At 40.7% G+C, this 21,902-nt stretch overlaps 1 protein-coding gene across 2 annotated transcripts in view; it reads right to left on the bottom strand.

Annotated features, from left to right (window-relative positions):
- The window catches only part of ttyh2 (tweety family member 2), a 59,066-nt gene that overhangs the window by 6,380 nt on the left and 30,784 nt on the right, over positions 1-21,902 (bottom strand). For both annotated transcript variants that reach the window (XM_080048786.1, XM_080048787.1), the window contains exons 4-10: positions 18,063-18,283; positions 14,670-14,765; positions 10,058-10,130; positions 3,885-3,954; positions 3,671-3,726; positions 589-681; positions 356-448 (exon numbers count right to left, since the gene is read on the bottom strand). In XM_080048786.1, coding sequence (XP_079904912.1) covers positions 356-448; positions 589-681; positions 3,671-3,726; positions 3,885-3,954; positions 10,058-10,130; positions 14,670-14,765; positions 18,063-18,283 — 702 coding nt within the window. The remainder of the gene's footprint in view (positions 1-355; positions 449-588; positions 682-3,670; positions 3,727-3,884; positions 3,955-10,057; positions 10,131-14,669; positions 14,766-18,062; positions 18,284-21,902) is intronic.

Genomic DNA, 21,902 nt, shown 5'->3' with positions numbered 1-21,902 from the left:
AGGCAAATATGAAAACAGCAATTGGAGCGGCAGTGTGTGTCGTCTCCAGGAAGACTTATGCTTGGGTCGTGTCATGTACATTCAGTGGGATGTTCAATATTATTCATGTAAACTGCAGTGCAGTCATGAGCATCGGTGTTCAAGTGCAACATTGAAGGAAACTCACTGATACATTTGTAAGAAAACATTAATAACCTTGTTGAATTTTATAATATGTTTCTCTTGTGCGTTGCTCTGCTCTCAACCCATTTCCACTTTCATGTTGATGCCTATAGACCCTGCGTGGGCTCTTATACTCCCCTGTTGTTGACCTAGTTGTGATGCTGTGATGCCAATTAAGTTGCAGTGAACAAACCTTGTTGAGCCCCCTGCAGTCCAACAGCGCGGTCAGCTGGTGCAGACTGGCCTCCGAGGAGTTGAGCAAATTCTGGATGCCCAGGAGGTCTCCCTGTGGACAAATCAGTTTAGAGCACCACTGAAAAAAATATCTTAACGTATAACAGAAAATACCTTCTAATGTAACTTAAAAAATCATTTGTGTGTGTGTGTGTGTGTGTGTGTGTGTGTGTGTGTGTGTGTGTGTGATACCTCAGCTGAGGGGAACAGAGGCACAGCGAACTGCAGCAGACCCTGGATCTGGATCTGCATGGTGGTGAGGGATCTCTGGAAGATGGTCAGAGGCTGCCAATGAAACAAAGAGTTGAACTTCTTAATGGAAGTCTTAAAGGAGGCATCATATCATAACGAATGAGTCAGCATACAGTGTAGAAAGTAAAGGTTCTCAAGAGCTGTGGCCAAGTGACATAACCTACATGCATTTCCTTTCTAAAAGACGTCTTGTCCTACCACAAACTGGAAACGCATGGATGAAATTGTAATAGCCTGCATAATGGATCTCATTTAATCTAATTGAATATGATTGAATTAAAAGAGGCCTCCAGATAAATTGCCAGCAAAAAGGAGTCGGCCAGAGTTAGCGTTGAACGCTTGAAGGAAACAGCCACAAATCTATTAAAAATTGATATTTTTGTCTAAAAAGAATAAGTACAAAGGAATGTGGACGTGAAATCGAATAATATGGATGATTAACTTGTCATTATAACTATGAAAACAAGTTCAGACAAAATCATTTTGAAGGCTAGCACATTAAAGGAACATTAAACATTAAAGCCTGGACTTTATACGCTTTCAGGGTGTTTATCTCATTACATATTAATGTTTAAGTCGACAGTTAGTGTTACTGCGGTTAGCTTATTCCTACATTTTGTTTCTAGTTAAAAAAAAAAAATTCTGAAATTGCACATTTATATGGCATATTTTTTATATTGTAAGACACATTTTGAAACAATTTGATTTTGGTTTGTCCAAATATATTGCATCGTTATGGCTTTGTGGAACATTGGTAGAAAACCCATAAGAAAACCTCAGATAATTACATTACAACATTATGTCACTGTGGTCACATGTAGGTTCATGCTCTCTCCAACAGGGGGCAAACTGAGCTTTCCCATTCACTACTAAGGTGGGTAATCACATCCCACCTGAAAGACAGCACCTTCTGCCCCGTGCCTCCTTTTCCAATTAACATTTAAGCACAACGCTAAACGAATCAATCTGTCACATCTCCCAAGGTAAAACTGTATTTTCACAGCCAACCTAAGAAGTAGGGGCCTGGGAACCCCCTGGCCATGTGGCACGATGTTAAATTGAAACAGGATATGGTCAATTACCTCAACCATCCATAAATGTAATTGCTTTCCCTTGATCTGAAATTTGATCCTGGCTCTGAATGAATGTCTGTGGTCAAACTGCTCTCTGACGCACAATGCAATAGAAGCAGATTTGGTGCTTTTTTTATTTATATATTTATAATTTTTTGCAATTTTTTTCTGAGCGAAATAAAGTGAAAATAGTACAAATAACAGAGAGAGTAGAACAGTAAGAAAGGGAGAAAATAATATAATAAGAACAGAAAAAGAGCTGTTGAAAGAAGCAGAGTTGACGCAAGTGTGATGGCCATGAGCAATGATAAACAAGGGGCACAGTGTGTAGAACTACAGGGCACTGCTGCTGTTCAGGCTGAGAATACATGAAAGACTCAAAGACAGAGAGAGGGAGGTAGAAAGAGAGACAGAGAGGTAAAAAGAGGGCTTGTGCGTTTGCAAATCAGAATTTTCCAGTATCTGCCAGCTCGCCTGTGAACTTTGCACCTGTTGTGTATATGGCACAGAGAAAAACAGACCTGACTGTGAGTGTGTGTTTACCAGGCGGTAAAGATGCTTGTTCTAGCGCTCTGTAGCTGTGTGTGCCCTTGTTATCCTTTGGGTATGTGTCTACAAGAGCCAGATAATAAGATCAGAGCTCCGCTGGGCCAGAACCTAAAGAAATAGACTTTACACCACTGAATGATGTCAACGGTGAAATCGGTGTGTGTGTGTGTGTGTGTGTGTGTGTGTGTGTGTGTGTGTGTGTGTGTGTGTGTGTGTGTGTGTGTGTGTGTGTGTGTGTGTGTGTCTGTGTGTGTGTGTGTGTGTGTGTGTGTGTGTGTGTGTGAGTGTGTGTGTGTGTGTGTGTGTGTCTGTGTGTGTGTGTGTGTGTGTGTGTGTGTGTGTGTGTGTGTGTGTGTCTGTGTGTGTGTGTGTGTGTGATCCCTACTCGGCTTCTCTAAAGAGTAATCTCACAGAAGAGAAGAGAGGAACATACAGTATAAGAGCAAGATTCACCAAATTGTTTCAAATAACCTGTCATTGGTCTTGGCAGCCTTGCTAACATTTTGGACATGTTTTGGCTTGTTTGCTCGAAACACGCGAAATACAGGAGGAGTAAAAAATAGCGGTGACAGGGCTGAGAGACAGTGTTGTAAGGTTGTATCAGACTGGTGAGGTGATGTGGGGATGTAAATCAGAGAGGCAGCACTGCACACACAGAGAGAAGAGACTTTGACACAAATGAGGCGTGAGGGCCAGAGAAATGAACTCCCCTCCTCTCTCTCTCTCTCTCTCTCTCTCTCTCTCTCTCTCTCTCTCTCTCTCTCTCACACGGATTAAGTGAATTACTGGCAAAGAGATGTCTAGACACTTAGGATCAAAGTGAATACGTTTGGGTCGAAAGTTTCAGTTTTAAACTACATATACGTGACATGAAATCATTTTTCCCCCCCAAAAGCATTTGAATAACTACACTGTATACTGCATTTCAATGTGAAAGAAAGAACTGCTCATGATTTTGTTATTCATTTTAAATTAAGTTTAATTATTGGTTATATGCAAGCTCAATGCAGGGTCAGAGTCAGGATTTTGCATTATTTGGATAAAAAGAAATCCTTTTGATCTATATACTAATTCTGTAAATGATATAGGTTTAAACGATACTCCATCTTCCCACTGACATTAAAGAGTTCAGAGACCGGACCCCAATACATTCTGAGTACTAACTGAATTGTATGTATAACATCAAGTGATACGTTTTTTTAAATTTTAGAATGGGAACTCCCTTGAAATTCCCAGAAATTCCCCGAATGTCCTTTTAGCCACAGCTTAAAATTGAATTAAGCCCTATCTATTCTGACCTAGTCTTGTAGAAGTCTCATGACCAGAAAATGACTAAACCAAATCATATGTATGAGTCAACATTCAGAAGGAGCTCTGCAAAGCGTTCTGTTTTGTCCTACCTGCTGGAAGGGGTTGGAGAGCGTCTGGTTGCAGTAAAGGTAGTAATGAACAATATCTGTAGAAAAAAACACCAACAAATAGGCAGAATAAGCTGTTTGCAATTCATGTCCAACCACCATTTGTTTTACCTTACTAAAGCACTATCAGTGTCACAGATTAATTCCCTTGTAATTTCTTCTCCTTTAATGCAAAATCATACACACTGAAACTCACCAGTGCCGACGACGCCCTTCGTTTGGCTCATGATGTACTTGTCCGGGGACACGCAGAAATCACTCGTACCCTGAAATAAAAAGGGATAGATATGAGGAGATGGGGGGCAGAAAAACAAAAAAAGACACTGCTGAAGAAGACTGAATGGAACTTGAAAAAACAAAAATTCAAACCATTCAGAGAAGGTGGGTGTAAAACACGAAGTACTCTACATTAAATTAATAGTCAGTGGCGTTTTAAATGCACCAATTAGGCTATACGCCTATATGATTTTATTATGCATATGACAATATCTAACTTATATAAACACTAGCATATAAACACCACTTATGATAGTTCTTCAGAATTTCAAGTCTTTATTGACTAAGCTGAACCATTATAATGACTATAATTCTTATCACTTCCTGACACAAAGGAAAATAAGGCTGCATCGTGTAATCCTCTTTCACATGTCTAGACAGGAACACTTCAATTCAATTCTGCCTCTCACAACCACTTTTGCTGCAATCAAGAAACCTGTCCTAGCAAAATAACAAAAATAAGGAACTGTTGTTTCTCGAACTGCGCTGTCTGAATGTTAAAACGTCCCCTGGGGCTCGGGACAAACCTGCCTGTTGCTCAACCTTCTCTTGGGCAAGGAGGATGCTAATGAGAGCAGGGCACTGAAGAAATAAAGTTCCTCTGCAAAAAACTCCAGCTTGTTTGTTATAAATGAGGGACACAGAGGAGCTTTTTGCAAATCGAAAGCAAGTTGGATAGAATTCCTGAAGGGGGAAAGAAGGATTCTCTGAGAATGCACTATACGCGCTGTCTGCAATTAAGAGTTCTGCAAAGAGGGCACATTCATTATCCATGTATTTGTTGTGTAATAAGACACTGATATAATAATAGCCTACTCTCTCACTTTGAAGATCCCAATGCAGACAACTAAAAACAATCTGATATACAAACAGGCTACAGCCGCACATGAACATCCTCAGAAAGACCAAAACATCCACTGTGTTTACACTAATACACCACACTGGCAGTGGAGGTTTGTCGTGCTTGTCTGACACCATTAGAGCACAGCACAGCAAACAAAATCAGTTCCCATTTTAAGTGGGACACAGCCGTCTGGGTGCAGTGGCACATACAGTCATATGAAAAAGTTTGGGAACCCCTCTCAGCCGGCATTATAATTGACTCTGCTTTCACACAAAAAACATAAAAGTGGTATGTCTTTAATTTACCAGGAACAGCTAAGTACTGGGATGTTTTCCAAACAAAGATTTTTTGAAAAGCAGTATTTAGTTTTATGAAATTAAATAAAATGTGAAAAACTGGCTGTGCAAAAATATGGGAACCCTTGTGGTCTTGCTGATTGTAATGCCTGTAACAGCATGTAAAACTGAGGACTTTAAACACAAAATTGGTTGGATTATGTTGTTAAGCCTTGAACCTCATATAAAGGTCTGTTTAATCATGATAAAAGGTATTTTAGGTGCCTAAATGCAAGTTCTACTTCTCTTTGACTCTCTGCAGAAGTGAGGCAGAATGCGATCATCAAAACAGCTCCCAAAAGATCTTAAAAACAAAGATTATTCATTGTCATGGTTTAGGGGAAGGCTACAAGAAGCTTTCCCAAAGGTTTCAATTGTCAATTTCTACTGTAAGGAACGTTGTCAGGGAATGGAAGGACACAGGCACAGTTGCAGTTAAACCCAGGTCTAGCAGACCAAGAAAAGTACAAGAGCGGCATATGCGGCGGATTGTGAGAATGGTTGCACACAACCCAAAGATCACCTCCAAAGACCTGCAAGAACATCTGGCTGCAGATTGTGTATCTGTACATGGTTCTACAATTCAGTGCAATTTGCACCAAAACATCTGTACGGCCGGGTGATGAGAAGGAAGCCCTTTCTGCGCCCACGCCACAGATACAGTTGCATGGAGTATGCAAAAGCTCATTTAGACAAGCCAGATTCATATTGGAAGAAAATGCTTTGGACTGATGAGACAAAAATTAAGTTATTTGGTCTTTATAAAAAGCAGATGTTTTGTTGCAAATTGCGCTGAATTGTAGAACCATGTACAGATACACAATCTGCAGCCAGATGTTCTGGCAGGTCTTTGGAGGTGATCTGTGGGTTGTGTGCAACCATTCTCACAATCCTCCACCTATGCCGCTCCTGTTTTTTTCTTGGTCTGCCATGCCTGGGTTTAACTGCCACTATGCCTGTGTCCTTCCATTTCCTGACAACGTTCCCTACAGTCGAAATTGACAATTGAAACCTTTGGGAAAGCTTCTTGCAGCCTTCCCCTAAACCATGACAATGAACAATCTTTGTTTTTCAGATCTTTTGGGACCTGTTTTGATGATCCCATTCTGTCTCACTTCAGCAGAGAGTCAAAGAGAAGTGCAACTTGCATTTAGGCACCTAAAATTAAACAGACATTTCTATGAGGTTCAAGGCTTAACAACATAATCCAACCAACTTTGTGTTTAAAGTCATCAGTTTTACATGCTGTTACAAGCATTAAAATCAACAAAACCACAAGGGTTCCTATATTTTTGCACAGCCAGTTTTTCACATTTTATTTTATTTCATACAACCAAATACTGCTTTTCAAAAAATCTTTGTTTGGAAAACATCCCAGTACTTAGCTGTTCCTGGTAAATTAAAGACATACCACTTTTATGTTTTTTTTGTGAAAGCAGAGTCAATTATAATGCCGGCTGAGAGGGGTTCCCAAACTTTTTCATATGACTGTACATTATTACAAGTTCTAGGCTCAGTTCGGCCAAAGGACGTCAGTGACTTCCAAACACTGTCAGATGGCGGTACTGTGTTTTTTTTTCGGCTATGTGGCTGCTAAGTGGTCACCGCCGCTGGCACATTCTCCCTGCCCACACACACACACACACACACACACACTTTCCAACAGGTGTTCCCGTCTACGCATTCAACAGTCCAAAAAATCATTCCAACCAGTTGAAGTGGAGATTTTTGCCCACAGGTGTTAATGTATGTTGATTTATTTTAGCTCTGCAATGGACCGATGAGCAGTCCAGTGTTTTGCTACTGCAGTCTGCAGCCCCTGAACGCCATCAGGAAATAACTAAATGAGACGTTTTTTTTTGTATAATACATGGGGTCAAGAGTCAGTGTTAAACCATTACTGAAAAAAGGAGATAAGGTTCAAGTAGACAAGATCTATGTTATCTTGCTACAGAAGTCCATTTATCAATTATTTTCTAATTGTCTTAATTAATTACCTGCAACTGTGATCATGGATTAAGCATTCAAGTAATTCATCAAGCAAAACTATCAGAAATTATTTGGATACGGCTTCTACAATGTGTGGATTTGCTGCTTATTCTGTTATATATTAGTTAAAATGTTATATCTTTGGATATTATACTATTAGGTGCCAATGTTGAAGACATGACTTTTGCCTCTTTATTTCCCAAACAGTTAATAGGCTAAATGACGACTCAACAAATAATTAACGGACCTACAGAGTGCTATGTGCAATTGCTAAGGATGAACCATCATTTATCTAGAGCAGTGAGACTGTACTGAGTGACAGAGTGGTACATCCACAAACACACGCATGAAGTGTCTTCATAACCTTTTATTAATGCAAGCACCTTACACACACTCCAGTCTGCCAGTGCAAAAAAAAAATAATACAAATGAAAAACCACACATACACGCGGCCTGTACCACTGACATTAACACATAATCGAGTAGCCATGCATTCATGGGCACAAATGCACAAGTCTCTTAACACATAAACGTGATGTCTGATGATGTATGAAGGAGCAATGCAGCGCAGAGGATTCATGTAATTGTTTTGTTTATCGCACAAGCTCTGGTTATGTCTGCTATCAAGCATAAAAAAAAGCCCAGTGGATGTCTATTGAGGGTCAGCCTCAGCCAAACACCACGGGACAGACGTGACACAGATGCCACACAGTCAGGGGACACTTTACTGTATGTAAGAATGACTTTGGTTAAGCAGTTTCTGTAAGGCCACATCATTACTCATAATACCAAAGGAGAGTTGAAGAAAGATTTTGAAGATGCATCACAACTAACTTTGTTTGTCAAGAGTTAAATATTCTGGACAACAACCAGACAGTTTCACGTCAAATTCAGTATGGATAGGATTTATTGTCTCAACGGGATCACTTCAGAAGACACCATGATGCTTCTTCTGGTAAAGCTAGGTAAAACATTTTTTCTTACACAAATGCACCACGAATAAAAGCATACAGATATTTTTGGCCCCTTGAGGAAGGCTGATTGTATTTTCAATTTACGTCATGACATTTCCCCTATTCCGACTTGCACACAAAATATATGATAATCTATGTACTGATTACCATGAAATATAAACATACTGAATGTGTTCTTGCTCTTTAAAGGGCCACCGTATGCCCAAACTCTTTAAGTAAATGCTGTATTTGCAATGACATTTGACAATCATGTTCCCTAGATAAGGAGCCCCTTGATTTTGCTGATCCAATTGCCATTCCTATTAGCCCACACACCACACTGGAAGTAACAAACAAATTGAACTGCCAATCATATTTATGTTGTTTCTTGGATATTTCTGCCTCATGCAGCATAATGAACATTGCATGCTTCCAGGGCTTTGAAGGCGTCAGTCTAGTTTTTCCTGTGCGTCATAGCAGTGATATCACAAGGAATCCCGCCAGATTTCAACCACCAATCCAGCCAAATTAGAACACAGAGTGTCTCTTTATAGAAGAGATTTAACTGGTAGATGGAAAAGAGAGATGAAACCAGAGGCTAATGTGTTTTAACTGATCGCACCCCCCGCTGCGCTGCTCCCTATCTGCTCATTATCACCAAGTTGAATTCACATATGTTCACAAATTCTCTTACAGCCCAGAGTCAAAAAGACAACATCCGACAACAAACCTGAGAAAAGTAGCACACATGCCTCGGGCAGGTGAGTCAGTGCTCATCCATCCGATTTTCATTCTCTAAAATGTACCGCTCTCTATCTTTGTATATATATACAGTAGCTATCTCATTCTGGCCCTTTAGGTCATTTACACATTTGTGTGGCATCATAAGAGAGCAAAACACGCAAATGATTCATCTATTCAGCATGATAGGAGCTGCAATTGGATTCCCTGATGACATAATCCTAGACTTCGAATCAAAGTTTTTTTAGGCTTGTGTTAATGACGCTGATAAGGTGAGGGCCTGGGATTTTTTTCTTTTTTTTTGTCTATTTTTAGTGGGGTGCCGTTTGATAGAGGAGATTAAAATCAAGATTCTGACGATGCTTTCCAGTTGTACAGGGAACTCGAAAATTTCCGACTTCACTACAACTTGTAGTCTATGGATCTACCGGTACCTGGCAACGGTAACTTGCTAGAGCCTAACGTTTGGTTATTTGGATGAGAAAGGTTGTCGGCGTCCATACTTTCCCGAGCAGATGCACTGGAACACAGACAGGTCGGAACTCGGCACTACCAAGTCGGACATTTCCGAGTTCAGAGTATTAAGGAACGCAGCATTCAACTGAAACTGGAGCGCGACTTTGACGTCATCGTTCTCAGCCACTCGCTCTGTTCGCTGATTGGACACTCAGAAATCTGTTCGAGCAGGATCCCACTAATACACCCCAGCCCCAGACTGACTACTCAAGGGAAAAGGAAATTTGGGCGGAAGTAGGTAGGTGGGTGGAGCCAGGCTAAAACCTCTTTCACACACAATTCAAATTTAGGCAAAACATTAAGGCTTGTAGCCTCTTGTGCCTAATAATCCAATAATTTTGGATGAAAATATTGAAATAGCATTTTACGCTAACGTTTCAGTAAGAAAAAGCCATTTCTCTGAGAGTGAGAAAATTAGCTGAGATGTGATCGCTCTGTCAATTGTTACCCTCTCCTTTTGCAAAGACAGATTGTTGTAAACACCTCATGCAGGGATATGCAATCAGTAAATGTGCGGCGGTGTATAATCATCTCTTCTCCTTTAGCCCTGCACAGCGAAATACATTTTGCAAGTTCAGTGTGTGTGTGTGTAGCTATGCAATTTATCACCACTTTATCTGGCATAGACAACACTTGATTGCAGACCAGTTCATATTAGTGTCTGTTGGGGTTAGACAGTCAGTAAAGGGGTGAGTAGACAGTGAAGGCAGCTCACCACAGCAGAAGCCAGTTCGGCTCCAAGAGAAGTCCAGCTCAGGACCAGCGTCAGCACGCCAAACACCATCATCCTGCAGGGATACACAGCAACAGAGAGGTCACGGTATAATCACAGAATCAATTATAGATGAATTGAATCCCAAGCAACTAGGACATGGAGGTTTGGGTAAGCTTGTTATTTATCCAAATGAAATAAAGCCACTGGTCCTATTTAAGTACAATGATTAATGGTTTATATAACTTGGCCCACTCTGAAGTAAGTTCTCGATTGTATTGATTATAGGGGGGCATTTTTTTTCTTTAAATCGCATCATTAGAAAACTACCAGGGTTTGTGTTTTAGACCTGCAGTAATAGTCAGTGAACCAGAAAAGTACATTTCTAGGTCTAGAAAATCAAAACAACATGTTAAAAGACGCTATAAAGCTCCGCAGAACTGAGGAGAAAACTGCATATTTTGTTGGTAATTCGTGAGTTTGAAAAAAAAAACAATAATATTAACATATCATCAGCTTCAGTCACACATGTGGATAATGTTTCATTGAAAGAATCCAGTATGAGCCCCAAGGACCATAATTGGTGATCTCATTGTCCAGTCATCAACAGAGAAAGTCAGAGAGGTCATGTTTATTTTCCTGGGAGCTGATTCTGCATCCCTTACATCCAAAACTGCAGCGCCTTGGCTTGAATGCACCAGAGCATGTTGGCTGGCCTACATTCGGTTCCACCCCCCCACCCCCCCTGGCTGGATGACTGTCCCCTGCACCCATGAGGACGCAAATAATGTGGTTTATATTTTACAGAGGGCTCCCTCCCTGATGATCTCATACTGAGGAAATGTGAGATCCCATGACAATTAAGGGGAGAAGATGGGAGGATTTGGGTGAACATGCAGGGGAAGCGGTGATGTGCCCGTCTGCGTGTATACAATATGATTCAATAACCATTAAAAGATAAACACTGGGGCTATCGTGGATCGGTTGCTCTTGTTAGGTCAAATTGTCTCAAGAAAATCCAATAAACGCTTCACCACCACTGAGGCACTTTCCCAATATTCGCCTTACAGCCCGTCACCAGTGCTTAAACATAATTTGTCTAGCCAGGCCTCATCCATCTTTCAAAACTCTCCAGGTCCCAGGCTAATCAAATGCTGAGCAGATACTGAGCTCCCAACATTGAACTAACAAGACACCACTAGTCCCTCTTCATTCTTTCTTTATATGTTTTTTTCCACAGTTATTCACTCTCTCCGTCCCTCACCCCTCTCTCCCTTATCTTTTCTCTGCCTCCCTCTTTATCAGTTTTTTACCCTTGTGGTCTGTCTTCTCTTCCCCCTCTCACACCCTGACACGTAACAAGGAACTAGATAGGCAAGAGAGCAAGGCTTCACGGAGTCTTTTATCTTCATTTAAAATCTGAACAGCAGAACAGATGCTCTACTGTCTTAGCGTTTTGCTCTACCACAGTGATGTCTGTATGTTTTCTGCGTTCGTCAACATGGAAAGCGTCTCGGCATCTCCTCTGAGAACAGCACACAAGTGCTCCGAATGTTTCTGTGTGTGGGTTTTACTGAGTTTGAGGTTTTACTACACATTTGTGTCCGTGAATACTTACAGCATGTATGTCCACTGCAACGGTTCCAAAACTTTAAAAATGGTGTTATCTCCGAACATATGCAGTTAACACTTAGTACTCTACGTCGTTGAAAGTCAATTTATATTGTAGATTTGCAGAAATTCAGAGGCCCAAGTACCCTTCCCTGTGGCACACCATGAACATATGGGTCTATGTTGGTAAAGTTGAACTGAAAAAGGTTGGGTCCTTCATTGTAGAAAGGATTGAACGCATTGTGTTGTAATGCAGTTGAATCAAGTGTTTAATCATGTTTTGACGTGATTTGTATATGATTATCTGCAAGTGTACTGGTATAATCTATGTACACTTCCATTCTTCAGGTATTATCCCATTGGTAAATGATCAATTGAACTATGTCACTATGACAGCAGCAACATCTTTCAATAACCTGGTTCAACCCTGACAATTAGAAATCAATTATTTGTATTCGCTCTCTCTCTCTCTCTCTCTCTCTCTCTCGCTCGAAATATATTTTTGCTATATGAGTTTGTTGGGTGTCTGTAAAGGCTGACTGAATGGGCGTGGGTGTACAAAGCACAGGACATCAAAGACTGAGTTATGCATCCTGAGTCATGTGTGATAAGGTTGATGCAACAAAAGCCTTTTAGTTCAGGTTAGGGGAGAGATCGGTTAAAGCCAGTTCAAATGCTCAGGTGGAAAACGAGTCCCGGAAATCAGCTGCCATTGCCTCAGGCGTATAGCTTGTGGGTACTTTTGACATCTGAGGTTAAACGAACAGCTCTAGTTTCTCATGTAAAACTGTTTATTACTTTTCACATAGGGCTTCTATTACCAGCTGCCCACTCTTGGCAGTAAATATATATGTATTTTTTTCTTCTCATTTACTGCCAATACTGTTATTTAGTTCCATCATAAATCCAGCACATACAACTCATATGCATGTTTGTTTAAATGTCAGTTATTCTCGGTGTATGTCCTTGCTCATAACAGTTGGTGGTGATATCTGTCATGCCAGAGAAATTATTTTTCTCTCTCTCCTTTACTTTCCTCTCCGAAGGCCCACGCTGTATTTACACCATGACATTTCAAGGTTCAATTCACCCAACAGATGCTGTGTTATGTACTGAGGTTTTTTTAGATGTCAGCATATGACATTTACGCAAACCCCAATACAATGGAGGTGGACAGAAATGTATTTTAGGTGCTCAAAGCATAAAAAAAGAAGAATATTTTGCAGAAACATGAAACAGAGATGGACTAAAAAGGAAATCTAAATAAATGTCTCCCCCAACTCTAAAATGTGGGCGAATCTCGTGTCAAATCTGTGATACTGTGTGCCATGCTAACAACATCAAGCCAGCCGGTAATAAGCACCAGGGAGTCGGTAGTTCCCCAGAGTGTAATCCGGCTCCCGAAGGGCCTAAAGAACCGAAAGCTTTTCCACTCTACTGGAAGAGAGCATGCCTTGAGAGCAGGGGACGCACGCTCTTGACACTGACTCATCTTGTGTGTGCAGAGGGGTGGGAGGGTAGGGGGTATGGGTTTGTGGCTAGTCTGGCAAATTCAGTCGCAGCTCACACCCCGAAATGACTGATTGAGAGAGACAGAGTGACGCTTGGCCGGTGAATGGAGGGCGCCTGGTGGATATCATGCCCCATGAAAAGCTCCCTTTACAGCAGGAAATATAAATAAATAAATAAATAAAATCAAATTCCAGCGGAAATGGATACACTTAAGCTTTAGATAGTACAACGAGATTAAATGGACTGCATGTGAATATCTACTGTACATAGGGTACATGCAATGGATCAGCACTTGCAATATCTTCTCACATAGTATTGAGATGTGTATATTAAGATATGCCATAATTCTGTCAAACCCACATCCTGTTTTCATAGACATTTATTTTAAGCCCTTCCTGTTTTCGTTTTCTAGGAATAAAAACAAACACATATAAGTTATGTTACTGTTTCCTGTGTAGAGGACATTGTGAATTCATAACGATATTAATAATACTGATTATTATCACAAATCCCAATGTTATGTGTGTTAATGTTTGAATGTACAAGGTAAAAATTAATTTAAAAAAAGTACGGAATTGGGAAAGTGGTTTAAGAATACGAAGCTAAAAAATCATTCCCATGCAACATAAGGGTGCGGAGAAACAGAACGTTGGGTCTGTTCACAAATGTAATTCATGTCTGATGCCATTTAAAACAGGTCAAGTGTTAAACTGGAAAAACAAATCTTCCGGAAGTTATATTGTTGTTAACGTCCAATGGCTGCGCTCCCATCTCTCTCCACGGCCCTCCAAACCAATTTGTGGAGCAAAAGCTAGTGAGACGGCAACACCCGCAAGCAAGTTCAGCCCACTGCTGGCAGTGCTTACAGGCATGGTGAAACACAACAGGGCTACCAGGGCAGTGTTTGTACAAGGACTTGTTCACAGGCTATTTCCCATGGGAAGAGAAGCAAATCCTGCCTCCAGCTCACACTGTCCACACCAACTCGTACTGATCCATTTAATTTTATGTTTAAGTGTTTCATACAGTATCTGTTGTTCCTGTTTGGTATGAAAGATTAATCTCAAGCATCAGCATTTTCAAATGCAGTTAAAACCTACATGAAATAAAGGTAAAGCATAAATTAGCCATGAGAATGTATTCTACAATCTAGGGTTTAATTTGGAGTAAATTCAGTTTCATATTGTAACATCTGGGCAAATCTGCAGCAGCTGCTGTTGCAAGAATGTGACAAAAAACAAAATAATGTATTTTGTTTCCATGTTGTCTCCTAGTTAGTTGTGATTTACTTAAGTCTGCTAATCTCCCAGTCCGCCCCTTGTCTCATATATCCTGCCCTTGCCTTTCCACACTGTCTGCCTCCCTTTCCTCTTATGTGGAAATCCCACATGGAAATCATAAAAAATGGAACAGATTGCCGGATTTTACATGATAACCAAGTGGCTCTTGTCTTTCTAAATTGCTTAGTTTTACAGGTTTGTATTATACTTACGTGGTGAGCAGCCATCGAGACTGCTTGGCCAGACCCAGACAGGCCAGCAGGCAGATGATCAGGTCCACGATGAGGAGCAGCAGGTAGGTGAGCCACCTGCGGAGACAGACAGAGACAGAAAATGAACTTGCTGCTGGTGAAGGCCTTTTTTCCCCCTGCAAAGTAAATCTGTTTTTTTCTTAAAGGGACATTCCAGTTCCAGGTGTTACCAGTATCTTAGTGGTATAGTTTTTGTTATAATTCATATGACTATCAATAACGCTGATTATAATAATAACTGATTTAACGTAAGCTAACTAGCTTACTACGTACATTAGTAACACGCGTTATGTCAAGCCAAGGAGCACATCATAACCAGCTACAGGTTAGGTTATCTGGTTTGAGGGAGTCTTCATTTCAGGAACAAGAGCCAAAACTTGTTAGCCAAGACGGCATTCTGTTATTAACCAAGCACTGTATATTTTTCCCTAGTTTGCATCCATAATTTATGGGATTATTTTAAATGTATTTCTATTCTAACATTAGCTTAATCTGTAAATCATAGACCAATTGTTTATTCCAACGCACCAAGAGTTTGGCGTGTTAACCTTTTCACCATTATTATTGTAAAATATGTGCATAACAAAAATTGCAAAATGGCAACGTAATAACATAATGTTATAATTAAGAAATTGAACCGATTTACACTTAAGTCCTCTGAAAAAAAATAAAACAAAGGCATGAAGAGCACAAGTGGAAGCCAAAAAACCACAAGGGGAGTGTGTCCTACTTATTTTCACCACAGCAGACACATGCAACGGCTGTCATCTGAGGTGTGTGTGTGTGTGTGTGTGTGTGTGTGTGTGTGTGTGTGTGTTTATCGTGCTTGAGGGTATGTCTACTCCTGTTCAGTATTGTTGCCCTCTCTCAGTGTATCCATCTGTTGTGTGAGCATCGGTCAGCCTGTGGCCGGACAAAAAGAAAACTCTCCAGATGGTAAATTATTGATGGACTCAGATCCATATGGCTGAAGGTTTTCTGCTGCAAAAAACCTGGTAAGGGGACAGTAATATCAACTATTCATTTTCATCTATTGATCTATCTATCTCGTAAAGCCTCATGTATTCTCATATTCTCTGTGTCATTGTTAATCTAACTTCATTCCTTTTTTCATCATACTCACTTTGTGCAGTGTCCCTATCTTTTTTTAAATTTGTTTTACTTCCCATCTATCTGTGTCTCCATCACTCTACGAAGGCATACTTTAAACATCTCACTCGTTTCTCAAGCTATGGTGTGTAACTTCTGTTGCCCCCATGAGGAATTCTGAGTAATTACAACAACACTGTCCAGGGAATCTACAGAACATGAGGTACGCCTTAGGTAATTGTGCATGGATTCAATTCATTCTGCTGTATGTCCAGGAATTTTTCTTTTTAGTAGATTAAACAATTCAAACATTTATTTGGCGCTTCTTGAAATTTTTCTGAGCTCCTGCACCAGTGTCAGAGGGTGACACTAGTTTGTAAACGCTGCCATACTGAGAAATACAGTGAGAGCTTTGTGGAGCTGATAGGCTAAATAAACTTAGTGTCAACTCAGTGGGCGATGGCTTGAATGTAACTGAAATTAATTTATATGAAAAAGTTACGCACTATAGCTTTAATCTCTAGCCTCTCTGTCTCTCTTCCTTTCAGCAATTTCTCCCTCCCTTGCCCCGTCCTCTCTCCCTAACCACCAACCTCTTTGCTTTTTCCTTCCTCGTTTCATCTTTTCCCCTTTTGGCAGCGTACAGTGCGAGGAACTGCGACATCAACATGCACAGGGAGTCTCTCGGGTGACACTGCCACAGTGCTGCTATGTGCTATCTTAATCCAATTAGAGTCAAACTTAGTGTGCTGCACCATGGGGGCTTTCATGTATGCATAATACAAATGTACAGTACATGTCTTGAAAAAATGATGTGGGATAGCAGGAAGCAGTTTCAAATGTGCCAACTTTAACATTTAAAAGGATGATAATGACTAACTCGCGATGGGGTGCAATTAATGGGCCCATAAAATCACATGCTAATTTTTTTTTGGTAAACCATGAATTATATTTCATGTTTTTTTTGTGATTGTATAAGGCAGATTTTTTTTAAAAGGTAGATTTTACCAGAGACCAGAAACTTGATATTGTGCTTAACAATGATAAACAATGATAAATAAAATAATGTATAATATACTATTGGTCCTTATACGTGCTTGTGATCCAGTAAAGTAATAAGACAAACACTTTGAGCCAGCTGGAAGAGTAAACAAAATATACCAGGATGATTGCTTTGAAAATAGACAGCCAGCACTAACACGCACGCACGCACGCACGCACGCACACACACACACACACACACACACACACACACACACACGCACACAAAGTTAACAAGTGTTAATGACTCTATTACCAGCTCACAGTGTTTGGCTGTCTGCTCTCGCTCTGCCTACTCTATCAGTGCAGAGCTATGTGGTGTTCTGAATCAACAGCAGGGCAGGGGGAGTCACATTACAGATCAATACAAACAAACCAGCCTGTCTGTTACCACTGACTCCAATAAATACTCATTCAAGCCAGGACTAAGGAATTAGCCACAGGCCGGTAGTCTGCTCTAGGATGATAAGGGTTTGAGTTGAACGGTAATGAGACGAGACCTAGGACAATACCTCTTAACATGCTGAAGCTGTTAAGACTATTGTCCTCTATCGCTGCCATGGACTTCCTATTCACATAAGTGGAAGATACACACATGCAAGCACATCACTTTATCCTATTCCACCAAACACCATGTGATATATTCAGGTCATAACGTGCAGAATGCAACTACCTACCCATGAATTATCTATTCAACTGCATTTAACTGAGAAATTGCTCAGTGCCTGCAGTCATAAATGTGACATGATATGAGCAAAGTGTTTTTTCATCTCTGAGAAGCAAATATGGATATTTATGTGTACTTCAATTTGTAGTATTTACAGTATATATGATCACACCACTAGACATGATAGGAAAAATAACCTAACATGGCCATGGTGGCAATTTTTGTTTCCAAGATATAACTGTTTATAGAACTGTTCTCTACTGATTTGCATTTAGAAATACATGTGTAATTTTTTTCCTCTAACAAAAATTTCGAAGCACTTTACCGTTAAAAAATATGCATGGCAACAGTAAACAACATTTACATTTCATAAAGAATATCCACTTCCTTTATTTTGTCCTCTCGTCTTTGAAAGGGTTCCATTTTGGGCGATTCTCTCGTCCTGTTTAACTATAAACCTGCATCGTTACACCTTCATAGTGAGTGAACAGAGCCCCAGGGCAACCCTGCACCGTTACAAGCCAGACACATGTATCTATCTAGCTGTAGTACCTCACCTGTAGTACTCAACATTTGCCGTTTGATCAGCGATGGATGCCAGGTCCACTTTAGCCTGATCCCAGTCGGGCAGGCCGAGCAGCTGTTTGATCACGTTGTCAGCCATCTGCTGCATGAACTGCAGGGTCTGCACGTAGTCGCCCCGCGTGGCAAAGATCTCGTCCAGCCGGGCCAGGTGCTGGTGCAGGCCGCTCCGCATGCTGCCCATGGTACCGGTCACCTGGAGGGCACAAGAGAAGAGAGGATGAAAAGAATGTCACTCCTGTTCATTCAAAACGTATAAAAAAAAATAAAAATAAGCTATGGTAATGTGGGCATTGGCAAGTAATAAGTAAAATAGTTAGTGTTTGACCATTTGTTTTTGTAAAGCTGCCAGTAGTATAACACGCCAGTTTAAATGGACAAAAATTGTGTTATGTCCTACTAAAATAAATAAAAAGGACTGACACACTTTCCCTAGAGCTGAGCCTAGCACGGAACCATTGATCAACTTTTCTGCCTGAAAAAGTTTCACCCGCGATGAAATTTGCCCAAACATGAGGCTGGTTTGTGCTGCCAATCAGCAGCAGAGTAGACAGAGGGGACAGTGTGGGAGAGCTGCTATACTGAGAGTGGGTGTCTGTGAAGAGGTCCTTCACGAGTAAACAGTTCAGCCTGGGAAGCTGCCAACATGAGAGAGTCCAGAGGTGAAATAGTGGGTATGCTGCTGCTGCTGATTTGTATTCAACGTTCGCTGTTGTTTATCAGATTACTTTTCCAAATTGATACCTTTCTAATGAGACCGATAGCTGTTTACTTGTTTAAGCCTTTGAATGATATAGCAATTAATACATTCCCCCAAAGACAAGAGCTATCCACTACAGCAAAATAACAGATAAAACTAATACAGACTCATTCTATTTTTATAACACATCAGATTTTTACCATCTCCACCAAATACAGCAAGACCAGATTGTTGATGTGTTGAGTGAACGTCTGTGGTACAGACGCTACCCATTTCCTTGGGTTTAATTACTCTTTACTTTGCTTGAAGGAACAAGTTGTTTACAGGCATATGGCATTCACAGAGACATCCTGCTATTTGTTCATTAAGAAAGGGTAATAAATGATTTTATTCAGCTCTGGGTACTTGACATTCACGGGGGAGAGAACTCATATTGTTTCTGTGTTTGTCAGGGACGGGGGATTCGCTCAAGCTGAGGCGAGGAGAGGTTGGGTGGAAGTAATTAGCCGGGTTCCTGTTCAATGCACAGTCCACACTGGATGGCTGAATCAGGACTGAGAATCAACAGCCATGCTAGTAGCCCCATGAGGCTGTTCTTAGGGATAACTGTGTGCTTAGAGCTAAATGCTAACGCCAGCATGCTAACATGCTCACAGTGACAATGGGTCCCCCTTGAAAACAGGATGATACATCTCAAGGGGTTTATCTTCGTGACACAAGAACATTTAGGCTATTCTTAATACCAGCAGCATGCTGTAGATTTGCGAGTAATATTTATCAAGTTTACCGTCACACCTTTTAGCTTGCTAACATTTTCTTACTGGTACAAAAGACAAAGTACAGATGAGAATGATGGGAATTTCATTTTTTTTTTTTTTTTTTAAGTATTGCGGATATTAACCTTCTGATCTCATGATAGTGCTACAATGAAAGTTACAGGATCAAAATATAAGGGCAAAATATCCTCTAGGGACCTTGAATATCTGTAAGACGTAAACCAAGCTATTGGGTTGCTACAGTAAAAAGTCAGCGGATCACCAAAGTCATTATGATTTATTCTCTGGAGACCATGAACATGTTTAACAATCACATTTAAGATTACAGTCTGGGCCAAAGAGGTGGACCAACCAACAGACTGCCCATCCCTAGAGCCTAGCTGCTACCATACTTCTTCTGTGAGCCCACAGTGCTAACCACTGCACCACGTATGTGTATGGGAATGAGCAATTGTAGACAGTCAACCACCAGAATTAGTTGGAAGATGTTTGAATCAATAAAGGATCCCACTCATACTTTTAGAAGACAAAAAGTCTGTTCAAGCAATCACTGATATCCTGTTCACAGTGGTGCTCTATAGTTTGTTATCTGTTCACTCATCGAAACGGCTACCTCCTCAGACTGAGCAGATGAAATCCCAGATGAGAAATGAAAGCTTGTGTCTGATCCTTGTCTCCTGTGTGAGAATATTATCTAGAATGCCTGGGGAGACAGCCAATCCAGCAAATCTCTCCTTTCGCCTTTCGTCTGATCCTCACCGTGTAAATGATCCACACCGATCCAGAAGATATGACTCCCGGTCCCAAAAGTCTTTATCTGGTGTGTGATGTTTTGAGGGCACAGAGAAGCATACTCACTGCTTCATGTCTCTTCTAAAAACAAACAAGTTGCTGCAGAGTGTTTGGTGAAAAGCTGTGTTACTGTGGGATATTCGATTCTGCGCCCCAGGGGGGCAAAAAAAAAGAACAATAAAACCCATAATAAAATCACAAAATATGACATGACTGACAAATGACAAGTGGCCTTGGGCTGGAAAAACGACAACGTGCTGTCAAATACCAAATGTAGATTCTAGCATTACGAAGGGGAAGAAAGTATGGATCAATGGGCATTATGTAAAAGTTCTGGTTATTTTGAAGACCCTAAGCAGTGTCTGGGGGATGGAGTTGGTCATTTTGTCTCACTTGCCTTATTGGTTCCACAAACAAATCTTTTTACATGAGCTTAAAAATCAATCCTATGCCATTTCAAAGAACTAAAGCATTTGCATTATACATGGAAAAACAACATTATTATAGGAAGATCGGGATTGGGAATGGTATCTATTGGAATTGTGGAATTCCAGTGGAATTGAGTGTGTCTTGCCCCAAACATTACAATGCTTCCTCACTTGAGCTCTTTAGCTTTCGATAATATCAATCCCACATCCTCAACAAGAATTATATCTCTATATCTATAAGCCTGTCGGGACTGGTAGACTCTGAGAGCCAGAAGCAGAGAGTTGCAAACCACCCAGAGAGTGATGTTGGAACATAAAATAGCTTGCCAACGTTTTTGAAAGTCGTTTATCACGCTAAATGCCAATGTCAGATAACAGGGGCGCAACTTTGGGTCTGTTATACAGTTTGTAAATGACCAACCAATTGCACATAGCTCACACCCTGTGACTCATACTGACATCTCTGTCTATGAAATAACTTGTGCTCACTTTAAGCTGCTGAGCAAGCATCCGATAATCACTTCCGCCATACTCTGTACTCCGCCTGTAATCCCTGGATAAATGAGGACCAATTACCATAATTTTCTCGAGTAAAACAAAGGGTTAGGATATAGGATTAAACCCCTTTTTTCTGCTCCGACTCATTGCCTCAGCTTGATAGTGGAGAGACTTTCGATTCTTCTTCAATTAAAATTGAATGTGGGAGCTAGAGCGTGAAATGGAACATCGGTCTGAAGTGCCCACTCCACTATTTTTTCACCGCTGAGTTAAGAAGCTTTAGCGGAACATCTCTTGAAAAATATATCCTTTCCTACCTCCGTTTCTCCCTCTCAAATATGTGATGGCCAACGTGCCTTTACGAGGGATGTCCTACGATGGGACGCACAGGTGTTTGCTGGTTTGTTGATGAGACACTGAGTGAGGCCTTGATTCAAGACCTTTGGAAATTCGATGGCCTACACAGTGAATGTTGACCAAAGGAAGGAAGTGGGGTTGTCTTGCTAAACATGGTTTGCTGTAAGTATACTGGGATTGACAGCCAGATGACAGCAATTACAACAACTTCATGAGTGTCTGTGGTTTAGTTTTTATGACAACAAGAGTTCACACAGAGGTGGA

The sequence above is a fragment of the Ammodytes marinus genome (genome assembly GCF_949987685.1).
Source record: "Ammodytes marinus genome assembly, chromosome: 20".
NCBI lineage: Eukaryota > Metazoa > Chordata > Actinopteri > Uranoscopiformes > Ammodytidae > Ammodytes > Ammodytes marinus.
The sequence above is the reverse complement of the archived record's forward strand: the minus strand, read 5'-3'. Positions and strand labels throughout refer to the sequence as shown.